This window comes from Leguminivora glycinivorella, chromosome 8 (genome assembly GCF_023078275.1).
Source record: "Leguminivora glycinivorella isolate SPB_JAAS2020 chromosome 8, LegGlyc_1.1, whole genome shotgun sequence".
Lineage (NCBI taxonomy): Eukaryota > Metazoa > Arthropoda > Insecta > Lepidoptera > Tortricidae > Leguminivora > Leguminivora glycinivorella.
Window position 1 is genome coordinate 9,177,642 of NC_062978.1, and position 21,781 is coordinate 9,199,422.

Sequence of the window (21,781 nt, forward strand, 5' to 3'; positions counted from 1 at the left end):
CGCCAAAATCTCTTAAAAGATCCCAGCTGCCAATTGGTAAAAGCGAAATGTTAATAAAATAAATGTTCTCTATGGACTTACACCGACGTTGGTTCGGTAAATCCTAGGTTTTAAATTGGTGACCTGTAGATATTGGGTCATTCATGCGGTCGTAGTCATGGTGCGTAGGTTCCTCGGATTGAGACACCTCTAATCGAAGTTGTGATCCACGGTAACTTGTTAGATAGCGCGGCCCGCCGAACCCTGGCTTGATGCGTCGGTTGCGCGATTTGTGTACGCCTTGATGATTTACATTCTATTTCCCAGTTAGTGATGGGTGCAGTAGGACTAATAAACTTTAGCAGGTCTCCAACAAGTGATCCAAAAGGCACCAATTGGTCTGGACTCTGTAGACTGTGAATTTACGGGAAAATCCTAGGTTTCGCCGTAAGTACTCCGGCCTTTTACAGTAGCGGTCACAGCAAGTTTTACACGGCACGCGCGGAACTGGATTAACGATTAACGGACTCGAAAAAATTTAACGGAAGTTAACGAATCCGTTAACATTTTTTAAAGTTAACTTAAAAGTTAATCCGTTAACCAAAATGTTAACTTCGTTAATTAACGATTAACGGATTAACGAGTTAATGCCCAGCTATGTCTGTACATGTATGTACACTCATTCTTAGAACAATCTAGAGTCTGTTCGGAAAGTGAAGAGACGTGGAATGTATTGAACCTCATACATTTCTCGACTCTTCACTTTCCGAACAGACTCTAGTAAGAGCTTAAGAAATCTCACCAGGGCGCTAATTCTGGAGAAGCTGGAGAACGGAGTCTTTGACCAAGTAGTCCAAAAGTACAACAGGAGACCACAATATGGTTGCCCAACAAATTTATGTAGGTTCCAACACTTCTAACTGAAAGTTTCTGCTGCTGGAGCGCACTGTGTATTTACCTTATATACAAATAATACATATTATACTTGCCCTTTACTCTTTGGAGTAACTTAAATATTAGTGATCGTGCCTTAAACAGTTTTTTGAGGAGTTTCACTCTTTTTTTTTTCATTTATTTAACCTGGGAGTTTTAGCAATTTGCTAAGCCACCCCCGTAATACAAAAGTTACAAGTAAATAACACTTAAATTAGACACTCGCAGGAACGTTATTTAGTGAGGAGAAATAAATACTTAGCAGTTCCTTGGCATCATCGGATGACGGTGAGGCCAAGGCACTGTTACACCAGCCCACGTTACTGCCATTACACGTAAGACGCCCGCGCCGCTGTGCAGCGCTCCGGACACATTCCGTCAGTACATTGTACAACATCTTACACCATGTTGCAATCCGTACAATTAGGTGAATCTGACAACTTCATAAGATGTTTGAATTTATTAGTAGGTATGTGTCCAGTACGCAGTCGAAGCAGTGATACAATGTAATTACGTTTTATTTTCATGTTTTCAAACCACGGGTAGCGAGGAAGTTCATGCTGAAAGGTTTTATACCAAATCCCTTTGGCTAAAGACCGCTCATCGTAGTGTTCTTTCCACTGTATATGGCATTGTTGTTTTGCTATTCTTAGAATTTCATTGTGCACTGGCGCATATTTAGCGGCAAAATTTTGGCTGAAAGCCCAATCCTTTGAAAACAATATAAATAACTAGTGAGGTTGTCAAAGACTTGGACCTCACTTGGACAATTTGTGCAACCATAGGTACTGGAACACAAAGAAAATCCCACTTCTGGTCAGGGTGGCTAGCCGAATGGCACAATCGCTCACGAAACGCTCACGAAACGAAGCGCTAGTAGATATCTATCTCTATCGCGCTTGCGTATTGGCGCGACAGAGCCAGCGGCGTATCGCTTTCGTTTGGCGTCGGAGAAATGCCATTCGGCTACGGGGCCAGTGCACTTAGATCTTACGAACTATACCCTATCCAGTCGGCGAGTAAATTACCTATGTATTATTTGAGTAAATGGATCACCTTTTACGATCTTTCGCAATATATAAGACAGAATGTTGAAGGGATTGATGTTTCTAAAAAACAGGTATGTGCTGTCACTCTGAAAAATAAATGTAGTATGTTAATAAACAAGAAGTATACCACCTGTTATAAGATTTTTACAGATGGTTCCAGGGAAGAAGCCGGTTCTGGTGCGGCTTTCTATGACCCACAGATAGACATGAGCGCGAAATTCAAAATCAATGCCGGCATATCAATAATGCATACCGAACTAATTGCTATTTCCGAATCGTTAGCGTATATCTTATCAGTAGACTACAGTGACTATGTCATCTTATCTGACTCTAAAAGTGCATTGCTACATCTGGCTCGGTTAACCTCGAGAAATCGAGGTCTACCGATAGCCTATCATATCCTGGAAACCATCTGTAAGATTCGAGCTGCTAACAAAAAAGTTGTGATACAGTGGGTACCTTCACATGTTGGCCTAATGGGTAACGAGGAGACAGACCTTGCCGCTAAATTAGCTATTAGTTTCACTCTTATTAAGTTAATATTTTGCCTGCTCCATGACTGTTTCTGCCTTCTTAACAACACCTTTTTCATTTACACCAAATAATAAGCGTAACTAATGTCACCTATTGTCATTTGTCATAGTACCTACCATAGGTTTAAGTACAATGTAAATTTGTGATAAAATAATGAAAATTTTGTAAATTACACGAGTAATCATGTCGCATTGTGAGAAACACATCCAGAACCCGATCAGTATCCCTGCGACACGCAGGATAGGTACGCCCCATCATGTCCAGCAACCTCCGTGGCGCACGACAGACAAACGGAAACCTTCACCACGAAGTATTAGTACAGGTAGTGAGTACCTAATGAACGTAATATTTAACCTGAAAGGTAGTTTAGACGTATTTTGAAGACTAGTTGATACGGAGGTCGTCAAAATATACCTATGCAAACCGTCAAATTTTACGGGTATGACTGCTTCCCGTCAGGCGGCGTCTGATCGGTTGCTGGCTGTTATATTACTGATTAATTAAAATGACCAGAAAGTACTGTAAACATAGTTTGACCTCGAAATAATGGTCGGATTTAGACAAAGGGTCCACGGTGGATTTTTTTATACCACGTCGGTGGCAAACTAACTTACATATGAACAGTCTCATAAGGCCCCAAAAAAGAAGTAGGTATTAGGTAGCAACAGGTACCTACTGTGTAGGTATAATGGAAGTCATAGTGACATGTTTTACCTCCCTACTTTTAATTTTGCTAGACCAGACTGAAGAACATTGATAATTAAATCGAGACCATTTTAAATTAGATAGGGACTAAATAAGCTCAGGCGTATAATAGGCGACTATTCGTAAGTGCGATAGGGACGGCCTGATATTTTATCATATATCGCGCGACCATGCTTGTCTGCCAGGTTTCCTAGGATAGCAGTGTCGTTACATAGCCGCTGGGGCACAGATACAGGAAGGAAGGAGATCGGACTTGCCGGGCGATTTGTATTGAATACGCCTGTCGCTAGTCCTTGAACCCAGTACTAAGCATACACACACTTGTAGATGGACGTTCCTATTGAGCAATACACGCGCATCATTTCTACGAGTAATGAGGGTTTAATGGTGAAACCCGACAAGTCCAGCAAACTGGTTTTTGAAATTCAAACTATGTGTCATTTTCACAATGTTGTTATTTCAAGGGCAAATTATCTCGTCTTATCGGGTTTCACCAGTAAACCCTCGGTATGTCTGCGTACATGCGAACGACCAGCGAGGCAACGAGTCACAACGACAACTGTAAAATCGCCGTCAATAGAAATTGTCAACAATGTAAACAAACCATTCTATAAAATATCAATATTCTAGCACAATTTTATTGCTTTAAAGGTTGAGGAACATAATGTGATATAAATTGATTAAATAACACATGGATTTAGCCAGTATCTGATGAGTTCGAATTTAAATTAAAGACATTTTGACTACAAGGTTTGTTTACATTGTTCACAAGTTCTATTGACGGCGACTTTATGCTCAAATTGCTCAATGAGGTAACAGTTGCGACACGTCCGCCGGCGGCATGTCCACCAAAATTTTTCACCACACAAACACCTTTTCTATCATTTTTATGCTCTGAGCGCTGCGGCCACCTCCATACTGCATCCATAATATTTTGTATAGAAACGAGCGCTATATACGACGGCACCGTTATCCTAAGAAACTAGAGCTATACATAGTATAATAGGGATGACGACTAGGTACCTACATAAAAAATGGCATTCTGTTTAGTCCGTCAGTTAGATTAGATCGTCCAAAAATACTGAACACATATTTTTCGCTTTTTCTAATTAATTAAAAAATACAAAGATATAAACCATAAAAGTTCCGGAGTGGGGGCTTGTGATGTCACTTCTAAGTAAAAATTGTACCTAGGCGTGACGTCACGCGAATCTTCAACCGTCGTGATTTTTCGTTTACGATTACAAGGAAATAATACGCGTCCAAAATTCTTTGATAATCTAACTGACGGACTAATTACTTTTTTTTAGTCGTCTCGCCTGTTATACCATACTATACTGTTAAATAACACAGGGCTTCCGGTTGCGGTACAAGTTAAGAAAAAGTTTAGCTCCCACAGCGTGCCGGCGCCAAGAAGAAAGTTTTATAACGATGATCCCACGTGCTCCACTGTACAAGCTGTGCGTTGGTTTTGTTTTACTACCTGTGCTACTACCTACATAATAAAGTCGACATATGTAGAGCTCATATGTCAGCTGCAGAAAAATGTGGATCCCCTGCGTAGAACATTGTATGGAAAGGTGCTAAGCGAATAGTATTGTGACTGTACCTATAGTTGATACTAGTTAAAATTTAGATATATTTAGTTTTGTGCCAGAAATCCCCGGATCTCCAAGTCCTGCCGGGAAAATTTGGCAAAAAAACATACACAGAAGCCTGGAAAAATATTTGCTAATTAAGTTTAAGATAATAATATCCCCACGTTTTGTCAAGGTCGGCCCTGATGATAAAACTAGACTTATCACTTTATTTACACGTTGCAAATATAAAAACCTTGCGATTATTTCGGGGCCATAATGGCAAGGGCAACACAGTAGTGATCTGATAAACTTTACTTGATATGAGTGTACGTAAAATTTGCGCAACTATTGCTACGACTATTGTTCTTGAATATGGACTACCAAATCTTAAACAATTTCGGCAGGTATTAAACCTTGATTTTATTTTATAGGTTGCTTCGGCTTCAGCAGAAGACATCATGGCCCCGAAAGAAACTGTACCCTCTGGCATTTTGAAAACTAAGACCTTGAAAAAAAATAATAAGCTGGGTAAGTGTACATGGGTAAACCAACTTTCTCTTGTCTGTTGTTGCTAAGGTTACGGTCCCCTGAGTCACGCTGGTTTTATTCAAAATTATGCTACTGAAATTATGCAAGCATGCATGTAGTCCATTTTTGTCGGTGGCAAATTAAATAAAGGGCTTGTTAACACCAGAAAAATGCATGTTTGCATAGTTTAGGTAAGAGGTGTGCGCCGGTGGCTAAATCGTCGGCGGCGGCGTCCGGGCCAAAAATGACCGGCGGCGTCGGCGTAATCGGCGTGATCGGCGTAATAATTAAAAACATGTAATATTTAAAAAAACGGCACTTCTATAACCGGCGTTACAAAGTACATGTAATAAACTTTTTATCATGAGTCCTGTGACACAATTTCATGTTCTAATGAAGATTTTAGCAATATTAATAGCAAATTATTTCGTTTTTGACTCGAAATTTGTCACTAACTTGATAATGATATGAACCCCATCCCGACATTTTTGCCACGCCGCCGCCGCCGATTATTAAACGGCGTGACCTTGATGGTTACTAAACTGCTCAAACTTGGTATTTGTATTTGCACTATTTGGATATATGTTTGGACTTTTTTATGCAATATTTGTTACAATTTCCCAATAAACTTTACTATGAATAAAATATTTGTTATTCAGCAGTAAGACAGATGAGGGACTTCAGTTCTTAATGGCATGCAAAAAACTGGGCATGCGGGGAGATCTGTGTGCGATTTTGCTTTGGCTTACGTCTTGACTATAACCAAATGGTTACAGCGCCTACGAAAATACCAGATCTGGAGAGTCAAGACTCTCCCTGTTGCATCTTCAGCTATTTTTCCATCTGGATGACTACATTGAGTACCACGTATTATTCAAGATTTCAGGGCTCCTCGAAAAATACCTATGTGCCCATCTGTGTGTAGAACTATTGTTTGGAAGGGGACGCGATGGTTTTTTCCGTCCTAGTTACTCATAGAGGTATACTACCCAGGTTGGCTTCACTTTGCGTGATCTTAATTTCGTTGCTGATCTGGTTTTGCAGGAATTGAAGCTTTTCATTATAATTCTGTGTGGTTACAACCATCGGCAAGTGCCAACCTTCAGTTAATCGTAGGTATCTTGTTTTTTATGTAGTTTGTTTATATGTGGCCCACTGCTGGGCAAAGGCCTGTCCTTTTCATCCCCACTCATTACAGCTGTCCGCTCCCGCCAGTCATTATGAAAAGGCATCGAGGTCGTCCTTTTATCTTTTATCTCTTTTTTGGTCTTTCCCTGCCTGGCTGCGGTAGCACGGTAACCATTCGTTGCTACTTTGGACTACCGATCCGGTGCTGACATTGCTGCACGACGCAAAAAACTAAATCAGTTTTCTGGATTAACTATCTGATCCAACTCAAATTTGTATGCCGAGAGCTATATGCCGGACATTCGTTTCCACCATAGTTGTGTGTAAACCTCTTTTTTTTTCTCGACACTCGTCAATTGACTGCGCACAATGGAATCCCTGTGGTTGTGCTGATGATGTGTGTTCCTCCGATTATTATTGGGGGGTATGGTGGGCCTTTCCGCGTCACGCCGACCAGCAGTGATCTATTGTGACTGCTCTTTGTGATTAAATAACCTTACTCATGCCCGTTGAATCCAGGAAGTTCCAGATTTTTTGGACTGTAAGGTCTTGTACCTCATAGGGTTGCAGTGCTCCTCCGATTCTAAGGCCTCTTTACCAGCTTATTCCAAAGCTCCTCATAAAGAATCTTCCTTGCAGATTCATGGTAATTTAGAAAATAAATTATTTAATGAAAGCCAACAATGATAAAAAAATATTTTGAGCTATCAAAGGATAATTATTAGGGTAATCAGTGTTTTTTCCTATCCCGTGTTCATTTACGTGTGTTATTTAACTCACTGTTTATATCAAAGTATACGTATGATTTTTATATAAGAAACACCTCCTAAGTCCCCGCGTACTTGTACAAGTAGGTACAAATTAAATTCGAGTTTGAACTCTTATATGAAAGAAAGTTCCAAATTCAAAATCGAAAAAAATGGTCTGGGACTTACGAGGTTCAATTCAAGGTCACGCCAAATTCGCGCCGGAAACACGCCGCCACCCGCCGATTTTTGGCAAACGCCGTTGCTGATCAGTTTTTAATCGGCACACACGTCTAATAACACAGAACAAGCCAAAAGTTAGGAATTATTTTCACGTCGATCTCACGCCGGTGAAATGATCGGCGGCGTCGGCGTGGCAAAAATGACCGGCGGCGTACGCCACGCCGGTCGGCGCACACCTCTATTAGGTAGTATATTTTTGCATAAAACCAGCGTGACTCAGGAGACCGTAACTATGGCAATAACAGACAACAAAAAGTTGTTTCACCCACATTTCAGATAATCATTTGTTTTTAATTAACTTTCTAATTATATTTACTTACCCTTCTAAAATTTAGTTACTTACATAAATATCTTCTAAGCAATGATACGTGTTATGGTACAGTCGACTACAAAGAGATGTATCAACTTTTTCACGTCATTGCATTGTAATAAGATGAAAAAATGGATACATCTCTTTGTAGTCAACTGTACTGTACTGATACACATTATAATTTGTTATAGGTTCAAAAACAGCATCGGCACTACCTCAACCTGTCATATCAGAAGGGGGACTTGAAGATAAACGGCAAGAGTTTATGAAATTTAGAACGGAATTTATTCAAAAACAGGTATTTTCAGTCAGCTACTCTTATGTCTGTTTGTCTATTAAAGCATTGCACTGTGATTATTAAGTGCGGTCCTAGAACTATGCAAGAAGTCAATCATATCGACAAAGTGGTAAAAAAAGTACAATAATCATCTGGTGAAAATTTACAGATAAGGTAAAAAATATGGATGATATTTGCTTCGCTACTACTTTATGGTGTGGGGTTTCAACTAAAAAAGATATTTCTACTAGACCACGTTCGTAAGGATTAAAAAAAAGTCACTTACTTTTGTTAAATCATACGTCAAGTTGAATTAAGTAATATAAAGTACCCTATAGTGATGGTGGCTTTGATGCCATTATGGACAAAAAAACTCAAATCCTTAAACTGTCCATGATTGGGTCCATCACCTTACATGATGAAAATGTGATGTAAGTTACATCACATTTTTGCCACAGAATGAATACATTGATCGATACGCCGAACTGCGCGAGATGGCGACACGGTCGGGCATGACGGACGCGCAGCCCGTCGGCGAGGTGCGCGTCGTGTCTGTCACAGACTGGCCGGCGCACGACCTGATGTTCGTGACTGAGACCGCGACCACGAACACGAAGCAGCACCACGACATTAAGGGAGTTCTAGGTAAACTTGGTACACTAATCCGGTCTGCCATCCGGTGCAGGTTACCTACAGCGACACAGGTCTGGCATGCTGAATGAGACCGCGACCACGAACACGAAACAGCACCGCGACTTTAAAGGAGTTCTAGGTAAACTTGGTAAACTAAGCCGGTCTGCCGTTCGATGTAGGGTTGCGCGCTACGGGTCTGGCTGGCATGCTGAACGCGCAGCCCAGCGGCGAGGTGCGTGTCGTGTCCGTTACAAATACTGACCGGCGCACGACCTGATGAAGCAGCACCACGACATTAAGGGAGTTCTAGGTAAGCTTGGTACACTAAGCCGGTCTGCCGTTCGTCGTAGGTTAGCGCGCCACAGGTATGGTACGCAACCAAATGCACAAACGCTCACGATAATAATTCTGTTTCGTAGCCAGCTATCTTTATCCCTCTTGCATATTGGCGCGACAGAGCTAGTAGACTGAATTTCTGTCGGTGTCTGGCGTCGACGATTGCCATTGGGCTACGCCAGCTGGCCTGCTGAACGCGCGACCCATCGGCGAAGTGCGTGTCGCGACTACGACCACGAAGCAACACCACGACATTAAAGGAGTTCTAGGTAAGCTTAGTATGCTGCGGTCTGCCATTCGATGCAGCGCCATCGAATTTCCATCAGTGTATAAATATATGCTAGGTACATATGCGTAGTAGGTAATAATCTTAAATGCTCGTTCCAATTTCATCCCTCTTCAACAGGGCCGAAGATACTCCAGCAGCTGTCTACACAGGTCAGCGACATACGCGATGACGTCCTCGCCATGGGGTCCGAGCTGATGAGGAGCCGTATGGACTTATTGAAATTTATACGTGCTGTACCGCGTAACGAGAACAGGGCGCTTGTATATGAAGGCGAAGTAAGCACAATAAAAAGACAACTTCGAGGCTTACATATTAAAGCCTGACCAGAAATATATGGCTGGTATGGCTACGCGCCATGTTGCGGAATTTCATTTATAGAACTATTTCAGAACAGTCACCATACATCAGAGTAACAGCCCTCTGACAAAAGTCATATACCTATTTCTGGTCAGTGCTCTGCACATATTCCTTTCAACATTGTTATAGGTATTAAAGGTTTACCAGACTGGTATTGAAACCCCGGTTCCAACGTCGTTTCTTTCCTCCGAAAATCCATTTAAGTACTCTTGAAAATCTACATTTTAAAGTGTCAATTCTCACGGCGAATTACAATCCTCATACCAGAGATGTTAAAAAATAGGTAGTGCAATGTATTTAAACACAAAATGCAAATACTTTGGTTTTTTACCTATTTCAAAGTTTTACAAAAAGGTATTTGAAATACAAAATGCAAAATAGGTATTTTCAAAATACCTTTATTCAAATAAAATACTCTTTTGACATAAGGTAAAACTTTTATTTTATAGATGTGTATAAAAACACAGAATCACCAGAGAGCCCAGAAACCTGGCTCTATAAAATTAACACGTTAAAAAGTGAAGCCAAAAATGGACTGTCTCCATGTCTTTTACCTAATATTACAAAAATCGAATGAAAGAGTTATATTACAATATGTATGAAATACGAGGGGCGTTCAATAAGTAATGATAATGAGTATTAAAATATAAGAATGTAAGTATCCTTATATTTTTATTATTAAAAGTAACTCTTTTGTTATTTATTTACATATTTATTTTTTTCAATTATTATTTTTTGCCCCCTTTAAATATTAAAATCTTAACGATAGTCTAAATACCATGTCAGTAAGCACTTCACTTCATTATACTTCAGAGTAGCGATTATATTACAATTTTATTTAAAGGTCGGGTATAAAATATTAATGATCCTTATATTACCTTCAATATTAGGTATGTCACTAGTAGCTTTAAATACACTAACTTGAGCAGCACCCTCGGCAATTTGAGGGTTCGGCCCTGTCGACTGTCATTTTGAAGGTTAAAAACATTATTATTTGTTTGTTTAAAATGTTCTTATTGTAACTAATATTTTTTTTTTAATATTAAAATGATTGTATGTTCTTCTTTATACTAACGTAATTTTGTTTCCAATCTATATTCTCAATTTTCGTGATAATCTGTAAAATCGTGAACATGACCCAAAACAGCACCTAGATTTTTTTTGGATACCATACCGTTTGAAAATGTATCTATACGAACTTTTTTTATTGCTGTTACTAACAAAGGATAAACCCAGCTTTAATTTAAAGTATGATTATTTTTGATATTCATGTCAGAAATGAACTCACGACATGTCAAATATTCATGAAAACATGCTCTTATTTTACTGAAAATTTTCATCCCCCACCTTGTGTCAATTATTTACATATCAAAGAAAAACAAATGAAAGTAGTAAAAATTTGAATTATGCAATTTCACTTTAATGAGTAACTGCTACATGGACAAGTTAAGAAAAATTAAATCAAGATACAGGAACATATGATGACCATGAGAATGGTCATTACTTTTTGAACGTCCCTCGTATGAAAAAAATAATAGTAATATTAATTAAGCATACATTACAGCTGTACTAAATAGAAATGCCTACAGTCATTCATTAGGTATACGAATCGGTATGGATTTTCCCCGATTTTTCGATGTTCACGGTCAGGGTGCTTTGGGATCTTGCAACAAATCGCTTACTATTTATTGAAAGAACCTTAATTATTATAGGAACCACTATGTTGGCAGCACTGAAAATAAGTGTTTTTGTAAAACATTAAATTAAGCGCTTCCGAACGTGTTGTCCCGGTCAGTACATAACTTAGGCAGACAAAGAAAAAATATAATACGCGCTCGGTACCATCTATCTTACGTCAAAAAGTGACAAAAAGCATTTTGTATTTTGAAGTGGTAGAAAATGCAAAATACTTGTACTAAAAAGTATTTCAAATAAAATACAAAATAGTTTTCGATAAAAGTATTTAAAATACCAAATACAAAATAAGTATTTTGTATTTCTATTTGAAATGCTTTTATTTCAAATAGTTAACATCTCTGCCTCATACTTATTGACTAATACGTACAATTAAGAGAGACAGCCTTTACGAGCAGATACTAGCCAAGATGGAATTCGTCAATAGAAAACACCAATCGAAAGTTAAATAATAATTTAATAACAGTAGGTATATCTATGTATTACTTATTTGGGAATATGGAAACCTTTGCACATATCGAGGGTTTACTGGTGAAACTCGATAAGTTGAGCAAACTGGTTTTTAAAATTCGAACTATGTAATTTCCACAATGTTGTTATTTCAAATGTATTTCAAGGACAAAATCATCTCGATTTATCGGGTTTCACCAGTAAACCCTCGATATGTGCAATTGGCTAGACTCCTCAGTGTGGCGGCAAAAATGTTTATTACATTATATTGATTTATATTTCAGTGTGTGGAGTGGCAAACTAAGAACGCCGAATTGGACGAAGAAACAACAAAGTTACGAGAGCTAGTTTTAACTACGGTTAAAACTTTAGAAGCAAAACTAACTCATAGCTTAGACGTTGCTAAGTAGGTATCATGCATATTCTGGTATTCCGTCTACTTAATAGTTTGTTGCTTCGGAATTCTGTTTAGTGGACAATGAATAACTAATTAAATTGTATACTTCAGAATGCCATGGTCAGATCGCGACAACATGTTAAAAAAAATAGAACGCTTGCAAAGAGAGATTTCCACACTTAAGCGGAATAAGCTAACGCAAGACTCAGGTGAAAAGAAGGTAATGTAAGGGTTGCATCAAACCGTCTGTCATCGTTAAAGCGTTTGTTAAATTTTATTGTATGGGAAGTTTCATAGGACCGTCTGCTGCGTGACGATGATGTGTCTGTCAAATTCGATTGATGCAACTGGTCCCTAAAATAAATAAATCAAATAATTTTGACCTGGTTTCCGTAATATTATTTTTTCATCATCATCTCCAGTAGTCGCTGCTGAAAATAGGCTTTTCGTGCCACCGTACCTACACGATCCTCAGCTCTTCTTCCCACCAGTCTCTTCAAGTCGTCGATTTACTTAGTTGAGGAGTGAAGATCGCCCTAAAGTGTATCTGCCTTATCTGCCATTGGTGATGCTAAAATTAAATTATGAGGGAACAGATGAACCATACATCTGCATACATTGGTGAATCATAACCCTCCTTTTGCGTTGCCGTAGTCGGGTAAATAAGGGAGGATGGGAGCCCACATATTTCACAAGTCTCTCTAAGATTGTATATTTCTGCTGCAGAAAATCCTAGAGGATTTACACCGAGAGCGAGCTTCGAACGCTAGACTGAAAGAGATATTGTTAGTTACGGAAGAGAGGGCGTCGGCGTCGCGCGCGCGCTGCAACGAGCTCGAGCGGCAGCTCAGCAACACCACGAGCCGCCCCAAGTGGGCGACTCCCCCTAAACTAACGGTGATACTGCCATTAACTCAAACTCAACTGAGGGTGATACTGCTCATTAAGCTATCTCACGATTTTGACCTGAGGCATTTCTGCGGCGTTTGGCGTCGTAGAAATGCCATTCGTAGCCGAATAATGGCACAAACTGGTAAACGCTCATCGCTCTTGCTATAGCCATACCTTTCGCGGCGTTTTTTCGTTTCGCGTCGCAGAAATGCCATTCGCTACGGCTCTTGCAGGTATTGGCGAGTAAACGATGAGCTATCGACCATAGAAACGAACAAAATGCACTTTCGTGTCTTGCGTGGGGCGTTTGGCGTCACGCCATGATAGCGCGAACGAGTTATATGTATAGTTTGTCGCCGAGCGATGAACTATAAAAGAAACGCCATGATAGCGCGAACGAGTTATATGTATAGTTTGTCGCCGAGCGATGAACTATAAATCCATTATGTGTACTCATTTTGAATAATCTAACGAAATTATATGAGTGTATAGGTAAACATTAAATAAATGTCATATACAAAGAAAAAGTGACCAAGGCCTCCAGTGTTCCGAGCTGGAAACGAACCAGCGTACTCCGCACTGGAGGCCTTGGTCACTTTTTCTTTGTATATGACATTTATTTAATGTTTATAACATAATAGTAGTGTTACTACTAAAAATACAAGTTAAAATATTTTCTATGAAAATAATTTAACTTGACTGGATTTAATTTTGACTGGTGGGTAATTAACTTAAAATAAATTTTGACTAATTGAATTTATTTCCATGTTTTACAATGCTGACATTACTAAATTGAGTGTCCACTGGTCACACATGGCACGTGTCCAGGGGACAAATATGACACTCAAGTACATGGAACATTATTTCGATTAGTTGAAATTATGTACCTACCCGCCAGTCGAAATAGGCCCTCTGTACCTTAATTCTCTTTTACAGCATAGTAATTGTCATGGGACAAGCCACGATCTTCATTTAAACAAATCGGAGCTAAAAAATGAAGTAACTGTTGAAGTGTTATCTCGGCAACGCGATACGTTGCAGTTCAAGTAAGCAGAATATGATATATCTTATACATATTAAAACGTGCCTCTTATACTGGCCCAGAAAATCGACTTTAAGGTTTAGTAAAAGTCTCCTGCTTTTCGAGATTTTCACACTTTTTAAAATTTTAATGGATATTAATGGAACTATCGAGCACAAGATGCATTTTGAAAAGTGTGTCGACTAGATGGTGCTACACCTGTTGTTGACTCTCATCTAGATGGCGCTAATGTGAATATTTGTAATAAAGACATAATTATCTAATTATTAATATGGGCTAAATTATCAAAACTGCACAACTTGCCTTGTCGCGCCCGAGTCCATACATCAAGCGCGACTTCAAGTATGGACTCGCGCGCGACAAGGCAAGTTGTGCTGCTAGAGGGGCTGATCGAGAGATGAATCTGACAGTAACTCTCTATGTACTCGATCCTCTTTGATGAATTATAATTTCCTGTCCAATTCTAGATTGAATGTTCTCTGAGCTTTTTAATAGTGGTTGAGATGTGCATTCAATTGCTTTTAGGAAGTTAAACTAAGTAAACATTTACAGAGTCAAAGAACTTCAAGAACGCAACACAGTATTAACGCAAGAAGCTGAGCAGCGTGAAACTCAGCTGTCGACTCTACTGTTGAAGTTAGCGGATCAGGTAACAAATCCTTCGCGAGGGCGTGACACAAACGCGAAATTTAAAAAAACTTACTTTACGCCACGCTCTCGGTTCAATGTGCGAATCTTTCGATTGCTCGGGTATCAATATTGGCATCGTGCGATTAAATAACATTTTGAGCGACTTAACAACATCTCGATCCGTTTTTTAACAGGAAAAAAGAAAGGATGGATTTGAAACGCAGGCCCACGAGACAGCGAAACGTTTGAAAGATCTACAGGACCAATATAATGTATTGCAAGAACGTTCCCGGGCTTTAATTGAAGCACAACATAAGAAGTGTCTGGAATACTTACCTCGAAAAGGTGTCCTGACTCGATTATAATCAATAGAATATTCAAAGACAAGTGATTGTTTACTTGATTATTAATTTGAGATTTATTCGATGTCCCTAAAACCAACGCCAAAGCGAAAAGGGGTGATAGGATATTTCATTAGCTATCACATTAAGCTAATGTCTTGGTTTTCGAGCTAATTAAGTAATCGTCCTCTCTAAATCACCCTCTTCGTTTTGGCGTTGGTTTTAGGAACGCCCGGTGTATGTATAGCTATAGCCTGCCCGTTATTATAGCTGGCACGAATGGAACGAATGTTTGAATGAATGAAAATATGCATGTGTGTGACAGATTAACCAATAAAATGGTGGCTCTTGACAGTTACGACTGTATACCAATACAGGTGTCACTCACACAATCAAAGTTTCGTTCATTTCATTCGTGCCAGCTTTCGTGAATCGACCCTTAAAAAAAATTGATCATTGAAAATGGTTATCATTTTCTGTTTCTTTTTTAACCATACAAAAAAAGGAATATCGACTCTATTAGTCAAAATAATTATTAGGTACTAAATTTGTTTTTTTTTGCAATAGTTCCATGTTCATGTGGCGAATTAGACATCCTATATGACCTGCAAGCAACAAAGGACGAACTAGGCCGCATGAGTATCAACCTGGAGCTTAGTCGCGTGGGAAAGAAAGTCATGGTATATTATCATTATTTAGACATCATCCATCCGGGAAGGAGGCTTTTCTTTACCGCTAAGAGGAATGAAAATGCCACTTTCTCCCCTGCTACTAGGGAAGAAAAGTCCATTTTTATTGTCTAGGAAAAATGTTTCTTTTTTTAGGGTTCCGTACCTCAAAGAGGAAAAACGGAACCCTTATAGGATCACTCGCGTGTCTGTCTGTCCCTCTGTCAAAGCCGATTTCTCCGAAACTACTTCACCGATTTACTTGAAATTTGGCACACGTATGTAAACCTGTGGCCCAAAGACGGACATGTAATTTAATTAAATGAAATTTAATCACAGGGGTCACTTTTGGGGGGTAAAATTGAAAATTAAAAATCAAAGTTATTAAAACTATATTGTGTTATATATCAAATGAAAGAGCATTTTATCAGCATCTGGAATTTATTTTTTTTTATATTTTTTTATTTTGGTAATTTAGAAGTAATTTAAGAAAATAAGCAAAAAATTAATTCCCCCCCCTTATCTCCGAAACTACTTAGAAAAAAAATTTCAAAAAAATACACGAGATAGCCCTCTACCTGTAGATTACAGGAAAACCTATTAGAAATCTACAGTCAAGCGTAAGTCGGACTTAAGAGAAAAAAACTCCAATTACGAATTTCACTCACTGCCGCTGCAAGTAGTTACTAAACGTCTTAAATTGTGTAAGCGCGTTGGACAGGTATAAAGAAATTCATTTCTGTTTCGTTTTGTTTTAGAAATTGTTAAAAAAAAATTTCATTTGCAAAATGACTTAAGTTTGTACTAAAAAGGAGGCGCTTAAGACCGTTTAGAACTTCACTGACCATAATATTGCCCACATAGGTCCAAAAAAAGGTGTATATATACGAAAACAAAAAAATTGTGCCACCGACAACTAAAATCTGAAGTCTATCTGCTCTATCTCTTATAGTTTTCAAAATATACGTAAAATCTTATAACTCAAATTTAGTGTACGTTGCCATTACATATCGTCAGGCGCTCATGACCTTTTTGTATGGAAATGTCGAAATCCGACTCGCACTTGACCAATTTTCATAGAAAGTTGTGTTTTATTATAGTTTTAAAGGAGGTTTCTTGTTTTTAACCACCGACGCAAAAACGACGGAGTATTATTGACATGTCTGTCTGTCTGTGGCATCGTAGCTCCCGAACGAATCAATCGATTTTGATATAGATTTTAATGTTTAAGGTGAATTCGTCGAGAGTTTTTTTCTTGTACCACGTAGGTGGCAAACAGGCACACGGACCGCCTGATGGAAAGCGGTCATTGTAACCTATGGACGCCTGCCACTCAAGGAGTGGCACATGTGCGTTGCCGACTCGACTCATTAGAAACTTGTACAAACCTGTACTTAGAAGGGGCCTGAGTGCCGACGACTCAAAGGACAATCTATTGTCCTAATTAGTTCCGTAGGTTCTCCCGTCGTCAGCATACCGCACCCTCGTTGAGTTCTGGCTGCCTTACTCACCGGCAGGAACACAACAATGAGTAAGGTCTAGTCCTATTTGACCGCGGTCTTTTGTAAAGCGGAGGTAGGTACTTCCCCAGTTAGACTCTGCTCTACCTTAGAGTATATTCAATTTAGTATTAGAGTTATCAGTCAAGATATTCAAATGCAGCGCCATCTATATTATTAGTTTCGACAACTTTTTATGTGACTTTCCATGCCTTCATATATTTTTTTCCTAATTGGTAGCTGTGTGGGTAGCCGAAGGCACAAACGCTCACGAAACGCTCACGATAATATCTCTTTCGTAGCTATATCTCTATCGCTCTTGCGTATTGGCGCGACAGAGCCAGACTACCTGTCGCGGCGTTTCGTTTTCGTTTCGCGTTGTAGATATGCCATTCGGCACACACATTCGGCATTCACATATGAATGTCAACTTAAATAAGATCCTGATTTGAGGTTCATATTCGATTGGAGTTTTGAGTTTATAATGTATATTCGAGTACCCATTTTTTTTTTCGGGAATCCTCGTAGGGCTATGTGGATCGATTCCTTATTGTTCTTATTTCTCTATATACCTATCTATAAATGCCTTATAGCTGATTATATTCACCAATTTTCGAGGTAAACTATACAACTACCTAAGTATACTGTGTCATCTCGCATGTCATTTCAGCACCATCGACTTGAAAAAGGGGTGGCTGACAAGTTGCAAAGTGAAGAACAAACAATCGCAAACTTGCATCAAAAAATAGAAGAACTTACGAGAAATAAGAAAAGAATGTTATTATTTTCCTATAAATAAATAATTTAATTTTATATTTGCATTTCCTAAACGCTAAATTAATATACTGCTATGTAATTCTAGGGAAGAAAACTTGACATATTATGAGAATCAGATCTCCACTCTTCGGGCAGAAGTATGTCTGCTACGTAGTTTTAACGATTACAAATCCTGCTCTGTCGATATTCCTCATGCAGTGATGGAAAGTCAAGTAAGTAGTTTTATACCAGTATCTACTTACACCGACCGTGTTCATGTTATGTTTCAGTAACTGTTAGAAATAAATTCGCCTAGTGTCCGTGTCATACTGGAGCTACCTTTTATGATTCTTATAGTCCATAGTCCAATCCTGCTGAAAGTGTCAATAACGTTGAGTGTACATATGTGATACTGTTTTAAATGTTTTAATCCATGTGAGCTTGTTGCTTTTATTACTCGTAAGTTTGATCGGCCTTTCTTAGACCAGGGTACTAGCCGAATGGCATAAACGCTCACGAAACGAAACGCTCGTAGATATCTATCTCTATCGCTCGTGTGTATTGGCGCGACAGAGCCAGACTACCTTTCGCGGCGTTTCGTTTTCGTTTCGCGTCGCAGAAATGCCATTCGGCGACGACACCTGATGATTCGTATGGTGTCTGTGGCCTACACGTATTTGGTAAATAAGAATAAAAATAGAGATGTTTGGAGATGGCCGAGATGACTGAAAGTACTTATTATTGGTCCTTATTAAGTACCTATGACTTGATAGGTTTTCGATCTGTGCCTGCAAGTGGAGCGTCTGACGCGCGAGCGCGAGGCGCTGGCGTCAGAAGCGATGACGCGCGCTCTGCTGCTGGAGCGTCACGAGCGCTGCGCGGAGCTGTTCGCGCGAGTGACGCGCGCCAAGCACGACCTCGCCGCGCAACTCGCTGACGCCGCCAACAATTTTAAATCTACCCCCTCGGTGCCCTGCGGAGAGGGTAATAGCGATAGCGAGGTAATTTGATAAGACTAACTCATCATCATCCTCCTTGCGTTATCCCGGCATTGGTGCCACGGCTCATGGGAGCCTGGGGTCCGCTTTGACAACTAATCCCAAGATTTGGCGTAGGCACTAGTTTTTACGAAATTTATACCTATTTTAGAAAGCGCAAACCCTGGTGTACAGGTGGCTTAGTGGTAAGAGCATGAGGCTTTCAATCCGAAGACCGCCCGTTCAAACCCTGATGTAATTTTAGTAACTATAATAGGTTACTTTGTTCATTTCTATAGAAGTTTATTTTGCTGTTTTCAGATGTCAGATCTGATGTCGAAGACATATCTGACCAGCGCCAGCACGTGGTCCGCGCTGCGCACCGAGCGCGAGCGCGTGCTGCGGCTCGAGGGCGTCGTGCACGCGCAGGCGCAGCAGCTGGAGCGCGAGAGCCTCGTGCGCATCAAGCAGGTGAGGGGCCCTGGTGAGACGAGTGTATCTAGTGCTGGGACCTGTCTAATCAGCGCGAGCACCTGGTCCGCTTGTGGTGGAAGGGCTTCGTGTGAGGAAGCCCGTTTGGAGCTTCTAGAGTGCGCAGAGGGTACGCTCACGTGTGTCGAGGAGGCAGAAATGCACGAGCCATTGGGCCATTGTCTATGGGCCCAGGTGCCGTAGCCGAATGGCATTTCTGCGACGCGAAACGAAAACGAAACGCAGCGAAAGGTAGTCTGGCTCTGTCGCGCCAATACGCAAGAGCGATAGAGATAGATATCTAGAAGAGTTTCGTTTCGTGAGCGTTTTTTGTGCCTTTCGGATACGTACCCTGGAGTGTTTTTAATTTTTCACCAGTAGAATTCATAGTATTCACAGTACTAACAAATTGATTTACTTTCACCTTGTCTCTTAGGACCGCAAGCGCGCGCAGCTCGAGCGCGAGCTCCTTCGGACCTGGGCCAGCGCGAACCCCGGCTCTCGCCCAAGAAACCCCTTCAGGGAAGCCGAGACCCTGACCACAGACTCCTTACACCTGTGCAAGAAGGACACTGCACCTGCGCTGGATCTAACACTGCTGCAACAGCGATATCGTAACCCCACCAAAGACACCGGGACCGTAACCTCAGATTCCTTACAAGCGTGCAATATTGATATGACTGATCTGGATGCAGCAGACCTTGAAAGAAGCTTGAATTTGTGTAATAAGGATACCTTGTCTACTCTGGATTCAGATTCTGCCTCAGATTCCATGACACGTATTTAAGACACATTAGACAGAAACCAAGCCCAGTTTTGATGCAGCATAGTGACATAATGCGACCTTTTCGATAACATTATTTTATTTTCGTTCGTGTAGTTATAAAATTGAAAACTGTGTAGTCAGTCGTTTTCGCTTTTTGTCCGTTTCATAAAATGTAAATACGTAGAGTCCGTGTTGTTTAAAACTGTAAATTATGGTCCCACAAGTAGAGTCAAAATTAATGTAAGTGTATATTTTAAATAAATAAATTATTTTTAAGATTAAAATACGTTTTTTAATTAAATATTTGTGGTAGCAAGAAACAAATAAAAATCGTTGTTTTCAGTGAAGGATAACGTAAAGTAGGATGCCTATGGGTGCCTACTGAAATTGTATGGGAAACGTTTTTCTCGATTTGTGGATGTCCCATACAAGCTTTTGATCCTTGATAGGAATGGGATCAATAGGCGACAAAAAAATTTTGTGAAAATAGTTATTTGTTTTACAAGGGGGCAAAGTTGTTGTTTAACCGCACGTGCCAATATTGAAGCCCGAGAAAGCGAAAGATTCCAAAAAGTGGAATCTTGAGCGTTGCGAGAGTTTCAAGGCACGAAGGTTATTTAAACAAACTTTGCCGCCGAGTGAAACACAAAATATTCACCACACCAACACGAACAAAATACTGACTATAAAAAATCAAACTAAATCAAATCTATCAATTTGTTCAATATTTATAATTCAAAATCTACATTTATAGGTAATTTCTACCAGCCAGCTCAAGATATCAAGTTAAAATTTGTATGAAACTACTTTGCACTCTTGTGGATAAAATGCAATTTTGCTATCTGTTTTCGAATAGCAAAGTAAGCCTTTATCAGTTGATGTGGTGAAAATTAAATTTTTTTTCTCGCACCTATGTTTTTTCCACGTATGTTTTTTCCAAAATCTGTAAACGCCAATTTTCGTAAATTAAAAATCGAAGGTAGGTCTAAGACCCTGCTAAGACCATTTTTGAGTGGCAGCACGGGATGATAGCTGCCTTTACTAACGTAGTGATTCAATGCTCTTTGCCTTTACTAATCCGCTATTGAAATACACCTTGTATACTGGATCCTCTTTGTTCCTATCCAGGACCAAAAGATTGTTATAATTATGGCCTTTTTGCTTCAAATAAAAAAAACTACTCCTGATCTGACTGACAGATGACAGATATATTTATTTGACAATCTTGATAGAGTAAACAAAGTTTACTCTAAAAATAAAAATTATTGTATTTTAGAAAAACCCCATAATTATAAAAAACAAAAAAAGGAAAAAATGAAACCGAGTCGCGTTCAAGGTATAATTATTCGAGTTTCTACCATTAATATCCAAACTTCAGATACCTTATTTCACTTTTTTGTCTCATAATCTTTTAACCTTCTTCAAGAAAATAATCAGTAATAATTAAACATACAACTTGAAAATGGATGGCATTTTCCGGTTTTTTATTTAATTTGAAAACTATTGCCCACATCAACAGTAGTAGATCATAGATGTAATGCACTTAGCCAACGTCACAATCCCTTACCGTT

General features: G+C 39.5%; 1 protein-coding gene across 3 annotated transcripts; it reads left to right on the top strand.

Annotated features, from left to right (window-relative positions):
• Window positions 1-2,639: 2,639 nt before the first annotated feature.
• LOC125228508 lies at window positions 2,640-20,440 on the top strand. Of its 3 annotated transcripts, none has more exons than XM_048133100.1 (18): window positions 2,640-2,820; window positions 4,554-4,660; window positions 5,212-5,308; window positions 7,927-8,033; window positions 8,471-8,657; window positions 9,388-9,545; window positions 12,057-12,178; window positions 12,281-12,389; window positions 12,896-13,066; window positions 13,997-14,106; window positions 14,655-14,751; window positions 14,927-15,077; window positions 15,641-15,753; window positions 17,911-18,017; window positions 18,103-18,229; window positions 18,770-18,997; window positions 19,295-19,444; window positions 19,881-20,440. In XM_048133100.1, exons 1-18 carry the CDS (start codon window positions 2,679-2,681, stop codon window positions 20,229-20,231), a joined length of 2,634 nt encoding a protein of 877 aa, XP_047989057.1. In that variant the 5' UTR covers window positions 2,640-2,678; the 3' UTR covers window positions 20,232-20,440. The 3 variants fall into 3 exon arrangements, with proteins under 3 accessions (XP_047989057.1, XP_047989058.1, XP_047989059.1); XM_048133101.1 differs by having other exon boundaries at window positions 2,640-2,817; XM_048133102.1 differs by lacking the exon at window positions 4,554-4,660 and having other exon boundaries at window positions 2,640-2,817.
• The last annotated feature ends 1,341 nt before the right edge of the window (window positions 20,441-21,781 follow it).

Bases quoted from the DNA above. Each gene is read 5' to 3' on its own strand.
- LOC125228508 (XM_048133100.1), top strand. From the start codon at position 2,679: ATGTCGCATTGTGAGAAACACATCCAGAACCCGATCAGTATCCCTGCG. The intron at 2,821-4,553 runs GTGAGTACCTAA...TAAATAACACAG, and splicing joins ACGAAGTATTAGTACAGGTA to GGCTTCCGGTTGCGGTACAA. The intron at 12,390-12,895 runs GTAATGTAAGGG...TTTCTGCTGCAG, and splicing joins AAGACTCAGGTGAAAAGAAG to AAAATCCTAGAGGATTTACA.